At 41.4% G+C, this 25035-nt stretch overlaps 1 protein-coding gene across 20 annotated transcripts in view; it reads left to right on the forward strand.

Annotated features, from left to right (window-relative positions):
- The first annotated feature begins 7425 nt into the window (after positions 1–7425).
- The window catches only part of SKAP1 (src kinase associated phosphoprotein 1), a 302157-nt gene continuing 284547 nt past the window's right edge, over positions 7426–25035 (forward strand). For 5 of the 20 annotated variants that reach the window (XR_002518067.2, XR_001896335.3, XR_001896336.3 and 2 more), the window contains exon 1: positions 7439–7631. Coding sequence is in view for 13 of the 20 variants with exons in the window: in XM_021928962.2 (XP_021784654.1) it covers positions 7586–7631 (46 nt within the window). In the remaining 7 variants the exon portion in view is untranslated. Of the gene's footprint in view, positions 7632–25035 lie in introns of all 20 variants that reach the window. The other 15 variants (XR_002518068.2, XM_021928954.2, XM_021928955.2 and 12 more) reach the window with 7 other exon arrangements.

The raw sequence follows: 25035 nt of genomic DNA on the forward strand, positions 1-25035 counted from the left end.
ATCTCCAATTTACAGATGAGGAACTTGAGGTTCATGGAGCTCTGCCCAGAGTCTTTTAATAGGTAGGTGGCAGAGCCAGAAATGGGACCCAGGTCTTTCTGATTTGTAAGCCCATGCCCTGTCCACTGAGCTTTCTTGCTATTGCAATAATTAAGGAGAGAGGAAATAACAATTTGGTGGAACTGCTCAGATATCCAGGTGGGAATGTGGGGCAGAGGTACAAATCAGCAAAGCAATCTGTACAAAGGGGAACGTTGTAGTAGCATGAGAATAAAACCACTAGAGATTCAGAGAACAAAGAGAGAAATGAAAGAAGAAGGTTGGGAGAAAGGCAAGTAGAAAGCTTTGGCGAATACCTATGACTAGAAGGTGATATGAAGAGAGCCAAAGAAGGAGGCAGGGAAGTCACAGTTAAGATGGACAGGAAGAGGACCAGATAGGGCAATGCCAACCAAACTGGGTGCTTACAGCAACAGCACATGGTCAAGACCATCCAATGATCCAAAAAGAAGGCTGGTGAGGACAAAGGAGAGTGGAGAAGGAGGTCAGTGATGCTCTTGGGAGAGATATCCCTTTGGTGGTGTGAAGACAGGCAGGCAAGGTTAAGAGACGGAGGAGAAAGGACATGATATTTGATGGAGGAAGTTGATGGGGGCAGGGAAGGAGAGGAAAGGTTGAGAGTTGGAGGAGGTAGAGGGGTGGAGGGAAGATCTTGATTTTTAAGGATAGAGAAGACCAAGGATGTTAGCAGGCAGAGGGAAAGATTGAAGATGAAAAAGAATGTGAGACTGAAGATCTCAAATGTGGTGTAAGAGACTGCGATCACATTCTAGTGGAGGGATGAGAGGAGGCAAGACAAGAGTCAAACTGAAAAGCAATGCAACATGAACTGACGGTGCCATTTTGTGTATGAAAGATAGTGTGGTTTACACAGGAAGAAAATGCTGTGGGAAGGGGAGTCCAGAGATATTTAGGAAGAGAGGCTGGGTACGGTGTTCGGCTGGACACGGTGGCTCACGCCTGTAATCCCAGAACTTTGCGAGGCCAAGGTGGACAGATCACCTGAGGTAAGGAGTTCAAGGCCAGCCTGGCCAATGTGGTGAAACCTTGTCTGTACTAAAAATAGAAAAATTAGCCTGGCATGGTGGCATGTGCCTATAATCCCAGCTACTAGAGAAGCTGAGGCAGGAGAATCGCTTGATCCCGGGAGGTGAAGGTTGCAGTGAGCCAAGATGGCACCACTGCACTCCAGCCTGGGCAACAAGAGCAAAACTCCACCTCAAAAAAAAAAAAAGAATAGATATTTAGAAAGAAAAAAAAAATGAAATGGACACTGACACAATTCTGAAGGCAAGGAAAGAACACATCTTGAGGACCTAAAGGTCATTCCAAAGGATATCCACTAGGGCAAAGGTATTTTTACTTGCTTTCTTAGATTGAAATAATCAGCCATTGCTGTTTTTATCTCTGACTCTAGTGCTTCTGTCTGTATTTGAGAATGCTGGTGATTCTGATTAGATTACATCCACTCATCTTAGTGTCAGTATCCTCCAAAGCACATGAGCACATGTGTAGTGCAGGCCAGAGCTTTCTACCAGCTTCTTTTTTTTTTTTTTTTGAGATGGAGTCTCGCTGTGTCGCCCAGGCTGGAGTGCAATGGCATGATCTTGGCTCACTGCAAGCTCTGCCTCCCGGGTTTAAGGCATTCTCCTGCCTCAGCCTCCCAAGTAGATGAGACTACAGGTGCCCACCACCACACCCGGCTAATTATTGTATTTTTAGTAGAGATGGGGTTTCACCATGTTAACAAGGATGGTCTTGATCTCCTGACCTCGTGATCCGCCCACCTTGGCCTCCCAAAGTGCTGGGATTACAGGCATGAGCCACCGCGCCCGGCCTACCAGCTTCTAAATAACTGCCCCTTCTCTCACCTTGAATCCTCCTGCTCCAACTCTGAATTCTAAGACCTGCAGTAAAGTGAGGAAGAAGAAAGGATAAAAAGTAAGGAAGGGGTTTGGGAACTTAAATTTTTTTACCTTTGAAATAACAGATGAAAGGAAACCAAAGAAACCCAGTTCGACTTTAGAAAATTGCTGTCCTTCTACCTTCAATCTCCTTAATCCCCCAGAAGAAAAGATTACTTCTTCCATCTAGTTTCCAAAGTGATGTCTGCAAATATATAGTCTATAAAATTAGTCTTAACCTCATCTGCTCTCATGCAGATTAGCTACACAGACTGTTTCCGCATCTCACTGAGCGCACAGCTCATCTGGCTACAGCTGATACATTCTGAGTCCTCCCATATCCACTTCAGATCCCCAAGAAAACCAATCAAAAACAGAGAATGTCAGAGTCAGCAACCTCTTTGGTCTTCAGGTCCTCTGCTGGGCTCAGCAGTGCCCAAGGGAGATATCTAATGTGGTCTAAAGGATAGGTAAAGAAGACTAAAAAGAAAAAGGATTGGGGACAATAGAGAAAAAATAATAAGAGGAGTGATAGATAAGATAAAGAAGAAAGAAATGTTACTATTCATTTATTTATTTGAGACAGGGTCTCAGCTTTGTTGCCCAGGCTGGAGTGCAGTGGCACGGCAACCTCGAACTCCTGGGATCAAACAATCCTCCTGCCTAGGCCTCAAGAGTAGCTGGCACTACAGGCTCATGCCACCATACCCAGCTAATTTTTGAAATCTTTGTATTTTTTGTAGAGACAGGGGTCTCACTATGTTGCCCAGGTTGGTCTCCAACTTCCTGTCTGAAGTGATTCCCCTGCCTCGGCCTCCTAAAGTACTGGGAATGAAACATTACTATTTAGATGGAGAAGGGCCAACAGTGATTACTTCACAGAGTAGCTCAGTGATCCCTAGGCTGTAACTATCTATCTTAGGTATTTTTCAGTTCTACAAGAGCTTTGTACCAGATTCTAATGCATAGCTCCTTGTAAGCTGGGGGACCCTGGTCATAGTGCTGGGTCTGTTCCTTATCTTGAATTTGTTCCCTTTGAAGATGCGTTTGAGTTTTTATCCTGTTCCAAGCCTGTGCCTCATTGAGAACCTGCTTATGGAATTGCTTCCTGATGTGATATGAGAAGCTGCTTATTTTGTTGTATGTATTAGGGCAGAGAATCTAGGAGTGTGAGCTGGAAGGGGAGACCATTGGAAGTGTATTTGTGTGAGTGTGTGTATAACAGGACCCTCCTAAGTTGAAGAGTTAGCTAATTGGTAAGAACAAGGCTTCTGGCAAACCGTGGAAACTCTTCATTTTTAGGCCACTGAAGTAATATGCCCAAGTTAGCATCTTATGTCCATCTCCTCTGCCTCCAAGGTGGTATGATGCTTGGTTTCTGGGGCCTTGCAAAACATACAGTGAGCCTGGTTCTTGGCACCGACAGGATGCATCATCTCTCCTTCCACATCCCTTAATGAAGTGTGCAGCTCTTGTCCTCATTAGGCCCCAGCATTGTCAATAAAAGAGTCAATAAACCCGGTTGATGGGGTTGGGACCGAGAGGCTGAGAGGCAGTGGCTGCACATCCACAGGGCAGACGTCAGCTCCGCCACATGTCATGACCCAGCATTCAGGGATCAATAACAAGCTCGGAATAAAGCCTCAGAGCCTGCCCTCTGCAGTTTCCTCTCCAGACCCATTTCAGCCAGGGCAGAGCAGTGCCAGCCAGCTCCTGCTTTGCTTGCAGTTGTTCCCACTCCATGCCATTCTGGGTGCCAGATGCTTTTGTTTCTTCCTGATTGGGCCCTCTGGACATCCCATAGATGCCTATTTAGTGAGTGCCCACCTGGCATGAGAACATGTAGACAGCATTCCCAAGCAGCTCAGAGGCCAATACAGGCTCTATTTTCTGTGTCTTCTGTCTGCTGACAGTGCGTGAAGGGTCCCGGTGGACAAGGCGGTGTATTTTCTGCATGTTGTGCTGCTGGACTCCATTCCTGGCTGTTCTGCATCTCTTTAGATCCCCTTATCTTATCTAATTACAAGGAATTCCAGATTAATTTCATGGCCTCTGCTCCAAAGGACCTCTTATCTGTGAGGGCCTTGTATTTTAACCTTGTCATTCTTTTGTTGTTTGTCTTTAAGGGGCGGGTAGCTAAGAAGAGGATGCTAAGATCTTGCTGGAATTGGGTCTGGGGGGAGGGGAAGAAAAGGGAGGCAGACAGACCTGAGATTTGTGTATTCTGTTCCATCCTCCTGCCTGTGTGCAGAGACAGCTGGCTGCTTTCTTCCATGACAGCCACATAGTACCCAGCCACACAGAACAGGACCCAGGCAGGGACTCGGCTACTGCCAACCTCTCTAGATCTCTTTGATATTTCTGACAGAGCAGTAAAGGATTCGTGACTATCACGTTTTGCCTTGCCTCTCTTCACCTCCTCAAAGACTCTTCGGTGTGGTTTCCATGGCTACCCCCAATCAGATTTGGCTTTCTGCGAAATTGGATTTCAAAGAAGGACAAGGCTTCAAAGGAATTTGTCCATTTAACAGAATGTCATTAGGAGTGAGGCTGACTGCTGAAACAGGGTCCTCAGATGATTAAGGAAGGGCTGCGTTCATGTGTGGAGGCAGATTTCTGTCTGCAATGAGGAACTTTGATGCAACATGACAATACTGTATTGGAATCTGCCAGTCACCCGCTACATACTACCCGACTCTGCACCTCCCTCTACCCCTGTCTCTCCAAAACCCAGAGATTCTTGTAAGGAAGGATGCATGTAGAATACGTACACTGTGAGTTTTTGCTGTTTTCCTTGGTGTAAGTAAGCTATGACAGGCAGTGAAGCCTGCAAAGAAGTGCAGTTACCTGGGTTTTTTGCTCTTTATCAAACAATTCATTAGCTGGTAGCCTATATTAGTATGTGACACCATATCCTTGAACAAGAGGGGGAGGTTATCAAATTTTCTTCTGTTACCAAGAGGGAAAGCAAGGCAAAGTTTAAGTTGACATACAGGGGGACTTTGTTTCCCTTGCTGTATTTTTTTTTTTTTTTGTAACACTTTAGATTTACCAAAAAATAACTGAGATGATAGCACAGACAGTTCCCATGTATCTTTCCTTGCTTTTTAGTATGCACCATAAGTACTTCAAAATGGTCCTAGAACAGCTACAATTTTATAGGTGAAGTGGTGAAGTTGGTAAAAATGCCATGGGGGTACCTGATACTTGATCCCAAGCCTGAAAGAGGTAGTCTGCCCACTGCTATACTTTCTTTTTTTTTTTTTTTGAAACAGAGTCTTGCCCTGTCACCCAGGCTAGAGAGAAATGGCCTGATCTCGGCTCACTGCAACCTCTGCCCCCCGAGTTCAAGTGATTCTCCTGCCTCAGCCTCCCGAGTAGCTGGGATTACAGGTGCGTACCACCATGCCCAGCTAATTTTTGTATTTTTAGTAGAGATGCGGTTTCACCATATTGGTCAGGCTGGCCTCAAACTCCCGACCTCGTGATCTGCCTGCCTCGGCCTCCCAAAGTGCTGGGATTACAGGCATGAGCCACCACGCCCAGCCACCCATTGCTATACTTTCTCAGGGCAGGAAGGAAGATGAGCAGGAGCCAGATACCCCAGAGAGACTCACGCCAGCCTCTGTCCCCTCACCCCAATTTACTGCAGCTTGTAGGTGGGTCATGTGACATTGAAACCAATGCACCACTCCTTTTCAGATGGCAGAATGCACTGTACTCCTTAAAGGATCACACCTCATCCTTGAGGCTGTATCTCTGGATGGGAAACAGTACAAGGAGGCAGGCACTTATACCACTCATCCTTCTCAACGATTTGTTTTTACTGCTCTTGCCCCATCTCTTAGGTTGAGTCCATCATTATTCCCCTTATAGCTGTTGTAAAAACCATTTTACCCACTTTCCTTGTGTCTTTTCTTACCACTCCTAATCTTTTCTACATATTCTGTAGGTTGAGTCTGAGAATAGAAACGCCACTTTTTACTAAGAAGGAAAACAGCAGAGGTGGAGATGTGTGAGGCCACATACTATACCGGAGCTCCGGATAGGTCATTCCCAATCTCAAAAATTGTCAATGGCTCCCCAGTGCCCACTCAATTAAGTTCAACTTTCCTATTCTGACTTTCAATTCCCTTAACAGTAGAGCTGCAGTTTATCTTGACAACCATAGTCTTCCTACAACATCCAGTAAAAGAGGGCTACTAACTAGTCCTCAAGCTGGTAAGGGCTCTTCCTTCTTTCTTTACTCTGGTCCTTCCACCTGGAAAGTCCTCCTGCCCCTTCAAAGTCTGGTGTGTTTTTCAGAGCCCATCTCAAACACCACATGCACCTTTGAACACTCACAAGCATACTGGCACTTCCTTTTTTTTTTTTTTTCTTTTTTAAGAGACAGGGTCTTGCTCTGTTGCCCAGGCTGCAGTACACTAGGGTGATCATAGTTGGCTGTAACCTCAGACTCCTGTGCTCAAGTGATTCTCCTGCCTCAGCCTCCCAAAGTGCTGTGATTACAGGTGTGAGCCACAATGCCTGGCCTCTTCCCTCCTTTTCTTGTATTCAACTCCCTTCTTTTATCAACCATAGCACTTTATACCTTTTTCATGGCAGTGGACCTATTGTACTTTAAAAAACCTCTTTATTTTGAGAGAATTGTAGATTCACAGAGAGTTTAAGAAATAATAATAATAAGACGAAATAATAATAGAGGAACTCCGTCTACCTTTACCCAGTTTCCCCCAAGGGTAACATCTGGTAATATTACAGTACCATGTTATAACCAGGAGACTGACACCAAGTGTCCCTTGAATGAGACTCTGTGATTTTGTCCTTCACTTTCCTCCCTTCCGCAGCTCTTGGAGGGAAAGGGCTCTGTTCTCCTCTCCCTCAGCTTTCTCCCTGAGTTACCCCTTACTTTCCTCAGGGCCTTTCCAGCCTGAGGGAGAACAGCACAGTTCGGTTTCCTGTGTCCCTTGCTGCCACACTGCCGCGATTCTCCCAAATGTTGGTGTCCTTATATTGCTTATTGGGAATTAATCATTTCCTTTCGACGTTGTGACTTCCCTAAGAGCAAAGTTTTGCCCTCTTTTCTGGGGATGGAGATGTGAACTGGACAGGCAATTGAGGGGTGCTATGCTTGACGGGAATTGGATTCTGCCTCTCGGCACCCTACTTCAGGCACCCCGCGGTCTTTCAAATCTGCCACCGTGAGTTCATCTGTTCAGTGCTTAGGATGGAGTCTTCAAAGCCGTGGGTCCTTTGAGCCTTTTGAAGTCTTCTGTTTTGGTGGGTGCTGGAGGGGCGCACCTTTGGCCTCGCATGGTGCGGTGCTTCCAGCACCCCCAATCCTTCTACCGCGGGGCCCGGGCGTGAGCGTCACGTGCGCCGACACCCCGCGCCCCCACACCCCGCGCCCCTTCCCGGGTCCCCGCCCGTCGCCCGCGCCACTTCCTGAAGCGCCCCGGGACCCACGGCCCCGCCCCGCGGCCGGGCTGGGCGGGCGGCGACCGCGGCTGAGGTACAGGTGCCTCGCGGCGCAGCCGGGTCGCCTTCCAGCCGGTCCGCCTCGCGACCAGGGCCCGCGCCCCCTCCCGCCTCGCACACCGGCCTCTCTCCCGCCCAGCCAAATGCAGGCCGCCGGCCTCCCTGAGGAGATCCGTTGGCTCCTGGAAGGTAACGCCCTGGCGCAGGCCCCCTTAAATGCTGAGCCGAAGGCAGAAAGGCAACTCCAGGCCTCCCACGGCCAGGCTTTCTTTTCAGCTTCCTCACTCACCTCCTTCTAGAACCTTAAGGCTTCTAGAGGCCTCAGCTCCCCAGAGCCATCTTTCCATCCTCTCACCTCAGGGCCCCTTTCACTCCCTGGAGTCCCACATCTTCCTTTTCCTTGAGGCACCTCCAGGCCTCCACTTCACCTCCCCGGCTTCTAAAGTCCTCAGGCCAGGTTCCTGGTCTCCCATGCCACCTTGCCTGGTCTTCGACCTGTCCTTTTCTCCGAAGAACTGCTCTACATCTGTAGGGTTTCCCGTCCCCCTCCTTCCCCAGACACGACTTCCTCACCTCTCACAGAAGACCCCAAACCTTCCTGCTTAGAAGTCCGCGAGGCTCTCCAGGGGGCTGCGAGGGGCTCATGGGATCCCCATGGGCCAAGGCCTGGTGGTTGACGTGAGTTTTTGTCAGTGCGAAAACCCCAGCCCTCCCTTTATCACCCTGCGGACGTCTAGGGGATCTCACCCACCCCAAGGCAGGCTCATTCTCAGTATGGGATTTCCTCCTTTTCTAGAAGTGCCCCCATTGTGGTGTGTTCACCTTCCGACTACAGTGTCTAAGCGATGGTTTAAAGGGTTCCGGCCATCCCCATCAACACTCAGCACACACTGCCGACACTCCAAAAAGATGTCTCAGAGACGTTGCTAAAGGGCAGTTTCATCTGCTGGATTTCATGGTGAAAGTCACTTTTACTTGCTTTCCTGTAACTAACCTTCCAGAGAGGACAGAGGCCTGGAATCTGCAGTTGCATAAGGGTTCCAGGAGAAAACTATTCAGAATTAAGCCTTTTGGCATCTAAGTTGACGTATTTGACACATATTTAACAGATGGCCTGCTTTGGGCAGGTCACACTTTTGGCAAGCAGTATTTTTTTTTTCAGTTTCTCTCAATTTAATTGGTTTTATATCTCCATTACCTTGTTATCTCGGTATAAATGCCTCCTAATCAAATATTTGGCAAGTCCTTTTGGTCTCTGTTGGTAGCACTGTTTCCATTCTGGATTGCTTCTATGTAAAAGCTGTCAACTAGATATTTCTTTTGAGGTGAGGTTTCCAAAATCCATTTTACTTATGATCAGAATAAATCTAAATTTTGGGGGTGGAAAACTATTTGCAGGGTAAAGGAGCATTATCTAAGTGTCTAAGAAGAAGCAATCCAGCCTTTCCCTCTGTTGTTGGTTTAATATTAGGCTTGTGAAGGAAGGCTGTAATTGTCTTTGGTTTCTAGGAGAGAAGGAACTGTGGCAAAAAGTTTAACTCTGCCCTTGCATTGAAAGATATAAAGTGGTTCTTTTTATTGGTATCTGTCATTTGATGAGAGGAAACCTATTTTATAAGCTTGTTAAACTATACTTCAGTTTTGTGTCTAGCCTTGGTAGAAAATTCCTTTTTATTTTCAGAGGCTTGCAATGAAATCCATTCCTTCAGCATTTTTGATGTGCAGTTCTTTATTGTTCAAAACTGACACTTTGGTAAACAACTCATTTCTGCACCTGCCACCTTCCTTTAGCTTAGATTATTTTCTTGTTAGCTGACTGTTTTTAATTGAAGTCTTCAGATCTCCTTCTAAAGCAGAACCTTTGTTTGCTGACAAGTAGAGCAGGGTATGAATGGAGATTAATTGCATGTCACATACCTCTGTATCAAGCTTGCTGTGTCTTAACAATCTCTGTTGGTGCTCAGGTCTTTAAAATATATGGAGGAGTCTGAAACCAAATTATAAGGAGCTTCGTTGGTTAATGTATTTCTTTAAGGCTTTTTTTTTTTAGTTTGCAATTAGAACTTGAACTGAAGTAGAGAAAAAAATGTAGTGTGATTCATCCAGTGATTCTAATGAAAAATGTTTGAAGAATATGTTTTTGAAAGGTTCCTGTAATAATAATAGCAACATATTGGTTACAAGTTTTATTTCTTATGGAACATAGTCCCTGGTGTAGACCGGGAGCATTATTCATTGTGTTACAAATAATCTGTCGATATTAGAAGCCCACAATGGCCATCAATTTGTTGTTTGTTGCTATTTGTCTCCCCCACCACACACTTTTTAAGGGTAACTGTTGACAATTAGAAAAAATGGAGGTCCTGATCTCTATATAGTCACTCTGTGGGAGGGAGTCACAGGATGTGAGGGCTGCAACTCTAGTGCTGCCACATGGCTGTGGGGGTGGAATTTCCATAATGAATTACTACTTTCATAAACCAAGGCATAAGCATTTGCACAGTGATTTAACACTGGACATCACAGCTATAACTTAAGCATTTATTTGTTTATAACTACACAAGCATAAATGACAGAGGGGCATTTTTTGACATAATGTGTGTGCTTTTAAGAATAAAATATGTAAAGCATTGTGAATGGTTGATAACAAAATTTTACATAATGAAGAAGAGAACAGAAATTCTCAAGGCCTAAAATTAATTTTGTTTAAATATAAAATTTGAAACATTTGGAAATGTTTCATTTGACCTAGAAACCTCACTTCTAAAAATCTGTGACTGAAGTTAAAGGACATGTAGTAGTATATGCATGAAGATCTATCCTAAATGTTAATGAGTTGGGAGACTCAGGGTGATGGTTGAATGAATTATGGGACATTTGTCTTATGGAATACTTCACAACCCCTAAAAAGGTATTCTGTGGATCTATATATAGGCTTGGAAAGTGTCCATGGCATATTTTTAAGACTAGAAGGCAAAATGCATGATAGTACATGTAATATCCCATTTTTGCTTGAAAACCGAAATACAAAACCAGAAAAGCCACATATGCTATAAATGTTTGTGTAAGCCTAGGAAGAAGTGAAAAAGAATATATACCAGACTGGTAACATTGGCTTCCTTGGGAGAAGAGTGAGAGTTTGGACAAGGGGAGGTTATTAATTTTTATTTCATACATCTTTGGGTTGTTTGAATTGTGACAATGACCATGTATTACTTTTGTAAATAGGAAAAAATAAGTAGTAAGGATATTTAAAAGAAAAAGGAACAAAAGACAAATAGAAACTCAGAGAGGTCAAAATGCTAATGGACCATTAACTATGCTTATGGTCATGTTTTTCTCTTTTTAGCCCTGAGGGGTATGGAAGGTGGAGAAATTAAAAACAAAAAATGTTATCTTGGATTTTTGGCAAATATCAAAACAGTGTGAGGCTTCTAGAGTAACTCAGGAAATAGCTTCTTTAGATAGACTCTGTCAAGCTCTCATATAGAAATAGTAACTAGTACCCTATCAACAAATAAGTACTTCATAGATAAGTAAAATGAAGGGTGCTTTCTGCTTTATTGAAAGAGGAGGAAATATTCAGGTCTGTTTTCAAATAATAGAGCTTCAGATGTAGAAGTTATCTTTTTGTTTTTGTTTTGTGATAACCACGCTGAAAACAAAAACAATGAAATGCTGGCAGTTTGCATAATCTTTGCTCCACAGATATAAACATAATCAGTCTCTTCTTCCTGGTCTTTCTAGCCTCGCTTTTGAAGTCAGAAGCAAAAGAGATGAGTATGAAGGAGGTGGAATAGACATTTCTTTGGTTTGTAGTTTGTCCTGTGTGATGGAATGGGGGCTACTGATATTACCCTGGTAGCTGATAGGTCCCAACTGCCTATATGGCACTAAATCCTGCCCAGAATATGAATTTAAGCCAAAATAACATCAACAACCTGGCTGCATGTAGTAGCAATTGCTGCGTTAATGTTGATTCTGATAAGCCTATAGTTATTTATTTTTAAACATCCTTGTAAAGAAGCAGTCATTAATCATTTCCTTCCAGATTGTTCTCCAGACCTGTATTGGTCAATGCAGCCAACCATAAAATCTGTTTCAGTATACTAAAATTCCAACTATGGGGAACTCGCAGAAATGAGTTGCTCTGGATAGCTGAGGAGATTCTCTTTAAGCACTCTTACCTTTTTATTATAAACATTTGTGATGAAGTTTTTCCTCAAATGCATTAGGAACTTTTCTTCTTTAGCCAACCAGTCTACGGCTATCTTCAAATGAACCTCTTTAGAGCACTCTTTAACTCAAAGTTGTTATAGTGAATATCTATTATCATACTTTATGGAAATGTATTGTTTAGGATGTTTGGCCATAGTTGAGTCTGCTTTATATTTTTATTTTCATTATTTTTTTCCTGCTGTTAGGCCAAGGCCTATCACTTTGCACCCCTGTCTGTATGTCTACATTCCCAGTGCTTCTGGAACATTAGATAACCACGTTAGTTGGAATTGAGATATATGTAAAAGAAGTTACAAAGGGCTTTCTTGATGAACAAAGTACCCACACCTTTAAATGTGGGATTTGCAAGATGTATTTTGGCCGCTCAGAATCTTTTTGCTTAATTTTTGAAACTGGATTGTCTTCCAGATAGCTGAGGCTACCGCTCAGTTGAATTCTGAAAAGCGAGATATGACTATAGTTCTATTCCTTTTTTATATTAAAATTTTCTGATTACAGAAGTAATAATGCTCATTATAGAAAATATAGAAAACATGCAATAGGATACAGTTACTCAGAATCAATAATTGTTAAATTTCCATGTATTTTTCTCAGTGTTTATTATATGGATATACTTTAAAAGTTGGGACATATTTGTGCACAGGTTTGTATACTGATTTTTTGTACTTACAATTTTTCACTTGTTATTGTCTCCTGAGGGTTTTCTTTACTTTTTGAGACGGAGTCACACTCTGTTGCTCAGGCTGGAGTTCAGTGGCACAATCTCGGTTCACCACAACCTCCAACTCCCGGGTTCGAGTGATTCTCCTGCCTCAGCCTCCCGAGTAGCTGGAACTACAGGTGCGCACCACCGTGACCGGTGAATTTTTATATTTTTAGTAGAGACGGGTTTCACTATGTTGGCCAGGATGGTCTTGGTCTCTTGACCTCGTGATCTGCCCACCTCGGCCTCCCAAAGTGCTGGGATTACAGGCATGAGTCACCGTGCCTGGCCTTTCCTGAGGGTTTTCTTATATCACTGCTGTGCTCTGGATGTTTGTGACTTGCCAAAATTTTTATGTTGAAATGTAACTACAAATGTGATGGTATTAGCCTTTGGGAGGTGATTAACGCCCTTATAAAAGAGGTCCCAGAGAACTGCCTTACTCCTTCCACTATGTGAGGACACAGTTAGAAGGTGCTATCTATGAACCAAAAAGTAGGCCCTCAGCAGACACTGAATCTGCCAGTGATCTGGACTTTCCAGTTTCCCACTGTTAGAAATAAATTTCTGTTGTTTATAAGCTACCTAGTTTGTAGTATTTTGTTATAGCAGCCCAAATGGAATAAGACAATCATTAAGTGGATTTTTTTTTCCTTCAAGTTATATATCCTATTTTTATTCCACAAATAGTTTTACCCTAATGTCTTAAAATAAAAATCGGGCCAGGCATGGTGGCTCATGCCTATAATCCCAACCCTTTGAGAGGCCGAGGTGGAAGGATCACTTGAGCCCAGAAGGTTGAGGCTGCAGTGAGGTAAGACTGCACCACTGTAGTCCAACCTGGGTAATGTAGTGAGATCCTATCTCAAAAAACGAACAAACAAGAATGTTTTCCCTGCTTAACTTGTTCATTTCTTACTTTTGGTACCATGAATTTTTCATCCTCGAACTCTATTTTATCTCTTAGATACTAAGACTGTGCTGTTGACCATAAAAGCCACTAGCCACATGTGGCTATTTTAATTTAAATTATTAACTAAAATTAAATACAACACAAAAAGTTAGTTCCTCAGTTGTGCTAGTGACATTTCAGCTGCTTAGTAGTCACAGCAGCTACTGTAGTGGACAGTGTGTAAAGTCCTGGTAGTTGATGATCTAGAATACAGTGCTGAGTGAATTTCTCAGGAAGGGTACTTTGATGATAGGTTTGCTGAGCCTCTGTATGTCCGAGAATGTGTCTCCCTTATTTCATATAAACTCAGCTGTGGGCATGAAGTTCTGGGGTCACACTTTTCCCCTTTCTTCAACCTCCCCCCAACTCAGCCTGTAAAAGTTGTGCCATTATCTTTTGGCCTTCAGTTTTGTGAAGGAGAGGTCTGATGCCAGCCTGGTATATTTCATTTATAATCTACTCCTCCCAGCTGGGGGTGTATAGAATATTTTTCTTTGCTCTCAAAAATGTCACTAGTTAGTATCAAGGTCTTACTTTTTAATACTTTTTTGTTGTTGTTCAGTAGCATGCCAGGAAGGCCTTTTAATAATTTTGCCTGGTATGTAGTGAACCCTCTTGATCTGTGGACTCAGGTCTCCCTTTGAGTTGGGAAAGTTTTCTTCTATTATGCTTCTGCTCCATCTGTTTTATTCTGTCATACTTGGCTTTATAGCATACATATATTGGATTCCTGATATGCTCTCTCTGTTTCATCTTTTTTACTGTCTCATCTGTCATTGCTTTCATTATGGTTTTAAATTCAACATTTATTTATTTTTTAAAAAGTTGCCATGTATTCTTTCCTCATTATTCATTGTCTCATTTTCATTACATCTATAAAGTGCTGATTTGTACATTTAATGACTTTTTGGATGTTGCTGAGAATTAGAAATTTTCTAAACATTTTTGTTCTTTAATAATAAATCTGCTTCAGAAGTAGGCATTTTCTTTAGTTCTTCAGGTGATCTTTTCTTTTGGAACATTAATGTTTTCTCATAGGTCCTGTATATTTTCTCTGTATGCAATTTGCCTAGATTCAAATTCTAACTCTTCCACTTTCTAACTACCATTTACTCACTAAATAGACCATGGGTCTCAGTTTCTTGATCTGTAACGTTGAAATAATAATGGCACCTATCTGTAGTATTGAGATAATAGTGGTACCTATCTTACAGAATTTATATGAAGAATAAAGGAATGAATATTTGAAAAGAATTTAGAACAGTATCTGGTATGTACTAAACACCATATAAATGTCTGATAAATAAAATTAAATTTTTTTTCACTTGAGCTATCTAGTTGACCTCTTTTGTTTGTTTGTTTTGGCAACTGCCTTTCCACAGGAAAACTCCCAGGCATGGTCTTTTGCTTATATTGGTAGCCCATCCCTGTTTTTATCCTTTTTCTCCATTACAGGAGGCTTTTTTTTTTTTTGAGATGGAGTCTCACTCTGTTGCTAGGCTGGAGTGCAGTGGTGCGATCTTGGCTCACTGCAACCTCTGCCTCCTGGGTTCAAGCGATTCTCCTGCCTCACCCTCCCGAGTAGCTGTACTAAAGGTGCACACCACCAAGCCCAGCTAATTTTTGTATTTTCAGTAGAGACGGGGTTTCACCTTGTTGGCCAGGATGGTTTTGATCTCTTGACCTCGTGATCTGCCTGCCTCAGCCTCCCAAAGTGCTGGGATTACAGATGTGAGCTACCACATCCAGCCCGGCTTTTAGGGATTCTTTCAAAATCTCCATTTCTTTCCTTCAGAGTCTAGTGATATTTTGATGAGAAACTTTATGGAGGAAGGAGAGAGAAAATTAGCTTCATTGCTTTTGTTCTCTGAATTTTCTATATTCTTATAGATTTCCAGGCATATAATTTTTCTACCCTGATGTTTCAGTTGAAATTTTGTTTTGTCACAAAGGGATTCTCTGAGGTGGCACCTGAAGCTTTACCTAGTCTGTTTGTATATGACTGAGCATATCGGGAAAGATATATGTTCCTTACCTTGTTATAGAACACCCTGTTTTGTGGCTGGGCATGGTTGCTTGTACCTGTAATCCCAGCACTTTGGGAGGCCAAGGTGGGTAGATCACCTGAGGTTAGGAGTTCGAGACCAGCCTGGCCAACATGGTGAAGCCCCATCTCTACTAAAAATACGAAAAATTATCCAGGTGTGGTGGCAGGCGCCTGTAATCCCAGCTACTCAGGAGGCTGAGGCAGGAGAATCACTTGAACCTGGGAGGCAGAGGTTGCAGTGAGCCTCCCGCCTCATGCCATTGCACTCCAGCCTGGGTAACAGAGCAAAATTCGTCTCAAAAAAAAAAAAAAATTCTATTTTGTGTGTCTAGAACTAGTATTTTTGCATTAATTCCCAGTTTTTTAAAAAAAGATCTATTCTCCTTCTCCCTTTTGTTTGCTAAAATTTAAAAAAATGTGGTAGAGATATTCAAACTTCATTCTGATTATCATCTAGTGTTAGATGGGCTGCCTAGCTCTTTTGAACTAGGTAAGAGCTGCTCCCCATGGAAGTTCACAGCTCCCCTCAGGATCAGGGTGATTCTCAAAGAACATGCATTGTCAAGGTCAGCTTTCCCTCCAGGCTCCCCTGCTGCTGTGCATGCTGTCTGTCCTGGGTTGTGTAGGCCCAAACCAGTGGTTGCCAAGAGGGGTGATTTTGACCCTGGGGGCTTTTGGCAACATTTGGAGACATTTTGGTTGTCACAGCTTGGGAGGGTGCTCCTGGCATCTAGTGGGTAGGAGCTAAGGATGCTGCTAAACTTCCTACAATACACAGGACAGTCCCTCCACAATAAAGAATCATCCAGCCCAAATTGTCAATAGTGCTGAGGTTGAGAAGCCCTGGCTTAGATGTATTTTCCTTCTCAATTTCCACAAAAGCCTATTCACATGAAGTCCCTATGAGTATAGAAAACATCACTGGAGAATCAGGGGGTGCCAGGAGCAGGAAGAGGGGTTTACATTGCAGTCATGCAAATGATTTGAGCGTTAGGCATTCCTATTCCTAAATACCCTTCTGCCACCCCAGTTATCAGGGTATATCCTCTATTCTTTCACTTGATTTAGTTCCCAGCCTTATGCCTTCTCATTGTCACTTTCTTTCTTTATCCTATCTGAAGTAAAAAATATATATATTTTTTCCCTGCCACATGAAAAGGCAGTTTAACTATCTGTATAGTTGTTTAGGTTCCCACCAATAGCCACACACAGCAAAACAAGTTATTTTCCCAAACAATGACAGTTCTTTCCCTAGGAGGAACTGTAGTACCAGTTATTAAGATAATATTTTTACCTAATTTCATAAGTATAATACTTAAACAGTTTTTAATCATTTTAAATATAGGAAAAATAAGGTATCAAGTTTTACCACCATCTGAGAATCTTAACATATTGACATAACTATCATAGATCTAATTTTTTCATGTTATAAGCCATTACACCCTACAGAAATCCTATAATTTCTGCTACATTTATTCATATTTATTTCCCCTGTGTTTCTGAGTTCATTGCTTGCCTTTTCCAGATTGTCAGTGCTGCATTATAGGTTAGGTGATTATAACAGATGGATTTTCAGGTTTGGAGTCTTTGAGTTCCACTGCTTAATTTTACTATCCAGCATTTACATGGAAGATAGGACAGTCTGAGCTCAGAAATAGAGTGGTCTTACCATCCAGATAGCAAGTCTTCCTCAAGGCTTTTGGCTGTAATAAAGTCATTTGTGAATTAGTTAAATTCTCATTTACGGTCTCCTCCTAACATTGTTGACATTCTAATATGAGTATGTTATGGGAAAATAAAGTTTTTATTCAAATAAGAGAAGCTTTACTAAAATATATCCAATGGCACATATTTGTACTTAGTTTAACCAATATTGTAGTAGCTGGAATTAATTAAGGTACTATATATTATAAATCTAGTATGAGAAATATGCTGGAGTGCATAGGTAGCTACAGAAAACATCTATTCACTGCATTTTAATAAACCTTCTTAAATTACACTTCTTTAAAAATAACTTTTCTGGCCAGGCATGGTGGCTCACTCCTGCAATCCCAGCACTTTGGGAGGCTAAGCCGGGTGGATCACCCGAGGTGAGGAGTTCAAGACCAGCCTGGCCAACATGGTGAAACCTCATCTGTACTAAAAATAGAAAAATTAGCTAGGTGTGGTGGCGCATGCCTGTAATCACAGCTACTCTGGAGGCTGACGCATGAGAATTGCTTGAACCCGGGAGCTGGAGGTTGCACTGAGCCAAGATAGTACCACTGCACTCCAGCCTGGGTGGCAGAGCAAAACACTGTTTTGGAAAAAAAAAAAAAAGCCCCCCAAATTCTTTTCTTTCTCATAACTTTTTGTATGAGCCCTTTTATCCATTCACCCATCTATTAGGTTGGTGCAAAAATTGAGGGTTTTGCCATTATTTTTAAATTGCAAAATCTGCAATTACTTTTGCAACAACCTAATGTTTCTTTCTCCCTCTCTCCCTTCCTCTCTCTTCTTTTCTTCCTCTCTTCCTCCCTCCCTTCCTTCCATTTTTCTCCCTTTCTTCTTAGTACTTTAGGTATGACTTATATACCACTTAACTTAAGTGTTAAAACTGGTTGACTTAAACATATATATACACCTATGAGACCACTCCCCAGATGAAGATACCTTATCAATATACACCCACACCACCCTCCATCTCCCTAGAAAGTTTCCTTTCCAGTCAGTATTCCCTCCCAGAGCTAATCACTGTTCTGACTTCTATCATAATGCAATCAGTATGTACTTCTTTGTATCTGTTGTCCACATAATATTTTTGAAATATATCCATGTTATTGTGTGTATTGGTTTGTTCCTTTTTGCTAAATAGTATTCCATTGTGTGACTATTCCACAATTTGTTTATCCATTCTTATGCTGATAGACAATGAGTTGTTTTCAGTGTTTGACTATCATGAATACAGCTGCTATGAGCATTCTTGTATAACTTGTGAACATAAGCACTCATTTATCTTGGATAAATATATCTAGGAGTGGAATTACTAGGTCATAGGGTAGTTGCATGTTAAACTCCAGATACTTTTCTCAGGTGATTATACCCATTTTCCATTTCCACCAGCAGTATATGGGAGTTCCTCTTGCTCCATATCCTTACCAACACTTGGTATTGCAGTCTTTTTATTTTTAGACATTCTGGTTGATGTCATGGTCCATGTATATTTTAAATTATGAAAATAACTGATATATATTTTTTTATTGTAGAATATTTGCACAACATAGAAGTATATAGAATATTTGGCAGAGTGGTTGTTTGTTTTTTGGTTTTCTTTTAGAGACAAGGTCTCACTCTGTTGTCCAGGCTGGAGCACAGTGGCACGATTACGGCTCACTGGAGCCTTAATCGTCCAGGCTCAAGTGATTCTCCCACCTCAGCCTCATGAATAGTTGGGACAATAGGCATATGCCACCATGCCCAGCCAATTATTTTTATTTTTAGAAGAGATGAGAGTCTTGCTGTGTTGCCCAGGCTGGTCTTAAACTCCTGAGCTCAAGCAATCCTTTCTCTCCCAAAATGCTGGGATTACAGGTGTGAGCCACTGCACCCACCCTGGGTTTTTTTTTTTTTATTTTATTTTTTTATTTTTTTTTTACCAATCTATCCATCTATCTATGTGTATATATATTTAAACTGCTAGTATTTAACAGTTTATTTAGCAATTGTCCTATTGATGGATGTTTAAGGTTATTTCCAAATATTTTATATATCCACAGTGCTGTAGAAAACATCTTTATCTATGCATCTTAGTGTACATATGCAGACTTTTTTTTTTTTTGAGGCAAAGTCTCGCTTTGTCACCCAGGCTGTAGTGGAATGGCACAATCTCGGCTCACTGCAACCTCCGCCTCCTGGGTTCAAGTGATTCTCATGCCTCGACCTCCTGAGTAGCTGGAATTACAGGCGCGCACCACCACTCCTGGCTAATTTTTGTATTTTTAGTAGAGACAGGGTTTCATCATGTTGCCCAGGCTGGTCTTGAACTCCTGACCTCAGATAATCCTCCTGCCTCGGCTTCCCAAAGTGCTGGGATTACAGGCGTGAGCTACTGCGCTCGGCCATATGAAGATGTTTCTATAGAATATATTCTTAGACTCTCAAATAAAGATTGCAAAAGTGTTAATCCTGGATTTCTAGGCTGGCTGCTAGTTAAAACTTGATCTAAAGTACTCTCATTGTTTTAGTTTCCGGTTTTTGTTTTCTCTGTGTTGTGAGTATATAGATATTTTCATTTTTCCTCCACAGGAAGTAGAAGGAAAATTAAAAATATAAACACTACACATTTCTTAGGTCATGGGGCAAACACTGTTAGCAGGTCGAACCTAGCCACAACCAGAACATGCCGACGACTTTTCTATTGTAATGCTAACAACTTCCTGCAAACAAAACAAAGCTGGTAGGTATTAGGTGTGGTTTTAGCTTGCCAACATGTTTTCCTTCTTGGCAAAAGGTAAAAAGTATAAGCCTTAATGATGACGTTTTTCAGGTCAAAAGTTTTAGGTAAGTTTAAAACATGTTCTAGACAAATTGAAAGTCATTTTTCCCCACTATGGTACTTTTATGAAATTGATGTGAAAATAGACAAGGCAAGGTTTCCATGAAGATTTCAATTAATAGGACAGGAAAATTAAACACTGAAGTCTTAGAGGTTTGATTTTAGTGATATATTTAAGAGTGACTGCAGAAATCCTAATGGTCTGGTAACTTCAGTGTACCTGTGACAAGGAATTGGGAATTATTATTTTTGTTTCTATCAGCAGCTGTCAATGAGACTTTATCCAAGTGGGATTACCGACTAGGTTGCTTTCTTCCATAAAATAGCAATATGTAACTTAAAGAGATACTTGTGACATTTAATTAAATGTATAGAATACTCAGATACCCTAGAATAAAATATGGTTTTCTACTGTTTCTACTGTTTCCAAGGTGGAGATTGTTTTGGGGTGGCAGGCGTGGTTGGCTAGACATGACAAGGTGGTTAGGCATAGCCCATTATTTTTGGAAAGATTGTCTTACTGTTAGTAGTTCACTCATGGAAGTCCTGGGGATGACACAAACAGATTTTTACTCCCTGCCCACCACCACCAGTACAAGAAGAGCCCTGGATGGGCCCCTGGGAGTCCCTCCTTCCCTTGTTCTCCTTTCCTCTTTTCCTCCACAAACCCAACAAACCTTTTCTATCTCTCTACCCTTTTCCACCCAGGGTCCCATCTCCATCCCAGAGGGTGATGTCTGGTCTTTTAGGTTTTAACTGTTTCAGAGTATTCAGAGTGAAGCATCTGCAAGATAAAGGAAACATTTTCTTTATAACTAGAAAAAAAATACAAGTATCATTGAAAATGTAAGAGAAGATGAGGCTGAAATAGCATCCTGCTCCTAGAATTTTTAAAAAGTCAATACATAGATTATTTTCCAATGTTCACTTAGATGTTTTCTTATAGAAGCAATGTTTTTGTGGGAAAAAGGACCATGTTTTTAGGCTGATTTGCAGGCCAACCTATTTTTTAAAAACTGCTTTTCAAGTATTATACCTAGAGAAGAGGAGTATAGACAATATTTTGATGGGGGCCCACCTTCCAACTTGGGCTTCTGAAAACTCCTTCTCTGCTGAATATCTTCCTCTTCTACTTGCTTCCTCTTTGTTAATTGGGGGAGTGAACTCTTCATCCCCCTCCTCTCCAACTAACTCCAATCTCTGATGGTGGTAATTGTGACTGGAGAATGACTCCAATGAGCAGGGCTGGGCAGGAGTGAGGAGCTGATGGGAGCCAGGTTGGGGTTCTGAGGATTAGGGAAGAGACCATCTAAGGGAACAGAATGAGGGCAGGAATGGGCCCTACCTAGGGAGGAGGTGAGAACCAGTGGAAGGACCCAAAGGGAAGGAAGAACAGAATTTCTTCTGTGTCTCTCTCTTCTTTCCCTCTCCTGCACTCCCATCTCCAGCTCTATCTTTCTGTTGAGAGTGTGACTGCCAACCAACAGGCTTAGAGGGCTATGAAAAGAGGAGAAGGGTTAGGGGATGGGATGAGGGATGATGGCAGAAGTATGCAGGGGGCTGATGAAGTAAAACGAGAATAAAATCACCAACAAAGGGAGAGAATGGACATTTCTGTGATTATGCCCAGTGAGGACAAGCATTCACATTTGAAGAGTATTTGCCAGTACTTGAGACTTTTTTTTTTTTTTTTTTTTTGCCAAAGGGTGGTGCTAACCATTTTCCCCATAGACAAAAACCTCAAATATTTTCTTGAGTGTAATGCTAGAATAGGCGGAAATTTATGCCATTTTTCTTTTTGGAAATGTGAGTTCTGCTTTAGTAGTTCAAATACTTTTACAAGATTTCCCCTCTAGGAACACTTTGATTGGTATTTGGTTGGTGGAGTTGTTTTCAACAGCATTTGGCCATTCATCCTGCCTCCAAATAAAAGGTTGATTGAAGTGAACTTTTGAGTTTTAGAAACATATATCAACAAAAACCCTTGCAATTGTTAGGGAACCCAGACAAGTACTTTTTGCTTTTAGTGTACTAGGAGCATTACTTAGAAAACAGGAGGCAACCTTAATCTTTTCGTAGTTTGAAAAATATGACCCATAAGATGTCATTCTCCTCTAAATAAACAAAAGAGCAGCTTTGTGAATGTACAAGATCAGAGAATTTGGGAGAATGTAAGAAACTTTCACCAGTCAACAAAACCTAGTGCTCTTGGGTGCATCCTGCCAAGTCGGAATCTTTTCAGCTGGCCTTCAAATTCTACAGCGGTTTTTTGCTGGGGTGTGATAATCATATCATGCATCTAGTGTTGCAAATACACTGTCTTCCCTTGTCCTTCAGTCATCTTTTCCTGTTTGCTTTCCCTGCCCTGATGTACTGGCATAGATATCTACAAGCTACCTAGAAGCTGAGAGAGTTTTCGTTTTAGGGCAGCTATGAATTATAACAAAGATGGATTGTTGTCAGAGCTGTGTTTACCTTTTAAATATGGGACTTCAAATGATTTTATATTACTTTTAGTACAAAATACCGTATATTGCTACAAGCTTGCCCTCCATATTAATCTTTCACCACCCTCCACCTGACCTCTGTGTTCTGCCCTTCAATTTGAAATTTTTTGTCTCTCCACCTAAACTGTGATCTCTCACCTCTGGACCTCTGCACATGATGTTCCAATGCCTGGGCCATTCTTTTCCTCATCTCACCAACTTCCCACCTTTCCCCCAATATACATTCTCGGCCTGCTAATTTTGGGGGTGAAAGATGAGTTTCAGGTGAAAGATGAGTTCTCTGAGAGGCCTTCCGTGATTTACCTTCCCCTCTAGACTAGGTACCTCTACCATGGGCCTGTATACCCATCACTTCCTTGTTGTCACAATTTATTCTAATTGTCTATTTAAGTCTATATTCTTTGCTAGACTGTAAACTCTTAGTTAAGGTAGAGATTAGGTCTTTTCTGTTTACTTTTTGTGCTTAGCCTGTGATAAGCACTCAATAAATATTTCTTGAAGAATAAATGCATTTAGACAATGTGGCATTGTTTGTGGTTGTTTTTGATTTTGCCTTTTCTCTTTGGTCTGAGGACATTTACACCGTGAGGTATTGTTCACTCTCTAGTTGAGGGTAACTGTGGGAAGACTCTGTAGCATCAGGTCCTACACAGAGTGAATGCTGCGATGTCAAAAGCATCTGGAGAACGTTCTTATGCAGTTAGTGGTGCTTTTCACACTGGGTGTTACACTTACAGGAAGCCCAAGGCATTTAGATGTGACTGCACATGATGTTTATATTAGAAGAGCTCTTGTTTGTGAAAGGTTGATCACTTCATAGAAAACCCACCAGATAGAATAGTGACCTTGGTTAAATAAAGGAGGTAATATATTGAGAGATCTTTTAAAATCTCTTCCCTGTTCAGTGGTGAGTAGTCTGTTCTGAGCAGGGTTGCCCAGGTCTCTCTGGGTTATGGGTTGTAATCACTGTGAGTGGCATCATCTTTTACATTGAAGAGCAAATATATATATACACACATATATATATTTGCTTATATATGTGTATATATATATTTTAATTAATTAATTAATTAGTTAATTTATTGAGACAGAGTTTTGCTCTTGTTGCCTAGGCTGGAGTGCAATGGTGCGCTCTTGGCTCACTGCAACCTCCACCTCCCAGGTTCAAGCAGTTCTCCTGCCTTAGCCTTTCGAGTAGCTGGGGTTACAGGCATGTACCACCATGCCCGGCTAATTTTGTATTTTTAGTAGAGATGGGGTTTCTCCATGTTGGTCAGGCTGGTCTCAAACTCCCAACCTCAGGTGATCCACCCACCTCAGCCTCCCAAAGTGCTGGGATTACAGGCGTGAGCCACCACGCGCGGCCCTGAAGAGCAAATGTTTTATATACTGGTCTGAAGTTTCCTTTCCTAGGTTTTCATCAAGTTTTGGTATCAGGGTTATATTGGCTTCGTAAAATGAATTGGAAAGCATATATAATACTAGAGATATGATCTCTCATGCAGACCTTGCTTTTAACTTCTTGATGTTTTGGTTATATGCTTATTTATCTAGTAAGGTTGTGGGTGTATTTTTAGAGCAGATTTTAAAAAAAAAACTGGATGAGACAGATGGAAGAAGTTATCTTTGTGACCTTTTATTCTCCTGAGTAGTGCAGGTGAGGAAACAAGTACTTAAATTAACATGTGACCTCCTAAAGTGTTTTGAAAGGAAGTTTTAAAAAATTAATATGGAGTAAACTTGAAAAGTAAAATCATAATAAAAACAACTTGTCCTTAGTGACATCACTGGGGGATAATTATATCATGTTAATTATTTTTTAACAATTTTAATATGCACAACTATAATTACATAGGCTATTTTACTTATAATTTAGTAAGGATATTTGTCAGTTGTTACTCAAGAAAGCTGGAGGAAAGTGAATTTAGTAAGGAGAGTTGATGTTCAAAATTATATGTATGTATAGTATTAATCATCTACAGGAATAAAGTATATACTTTAACACTCCACCTCCTGTAGGATCTTCTTTATTCCCCACTCGCTCTCTGACCATGGGGCTTCCTTTCCTTTTTCACAACTACTTGAGCTGAACCCACTAGTGCTGAGTGAAATGAAGATGAGGACCAAAAATTAAAGTCTATCCAATTTGTGAGTAATATTACTTCATGCTTGCATAATGGTTTTTATTTTACTTATTTTTTCTGATTTCAAAAAAGATATATTTAGAACATTTAGAAATATAGAGAATATAAAGAAGATGATGAAAACGGCAGCAATTCACTACCCAGAGATGGCCGTTGTTAATATTCTGGTATTTATCACAGCGCCTGACTGGCACATAGGAAGGACTCAGTAAAGATCACATTAACGAATGAATTGAACCCTATCTTTTTTTATTTGCAAAACATTAAGATTATACTATATGCCACTTTTTAAATTAATAGGCTTTATATTTTTAGAACAGTTACAGATTTATAGAAAAATTAAACAGATAGTATAGAGTTCCCCATTCCTCCTCTCCCCTCCAGTTTCTCTTATTGTTAGCATTTTCATGACAGGCCTCATTTCTGTTACACTAATGAACCAGTACAGATACCTTTTTGAGACGGAG

This window comes from Papio anubis, chromosome 17, assembly GCF_008728515.1.
Source record: "Papio anubis isolate 15944 chromosome 17, Panubis1.0, whole genome shotgun sequence".
Lineage (NCBI taxonomy): Eukaryota > Metazoa > Chordata > Mammalia > Primates > Cercopithecidae > Papio > Papio anubis.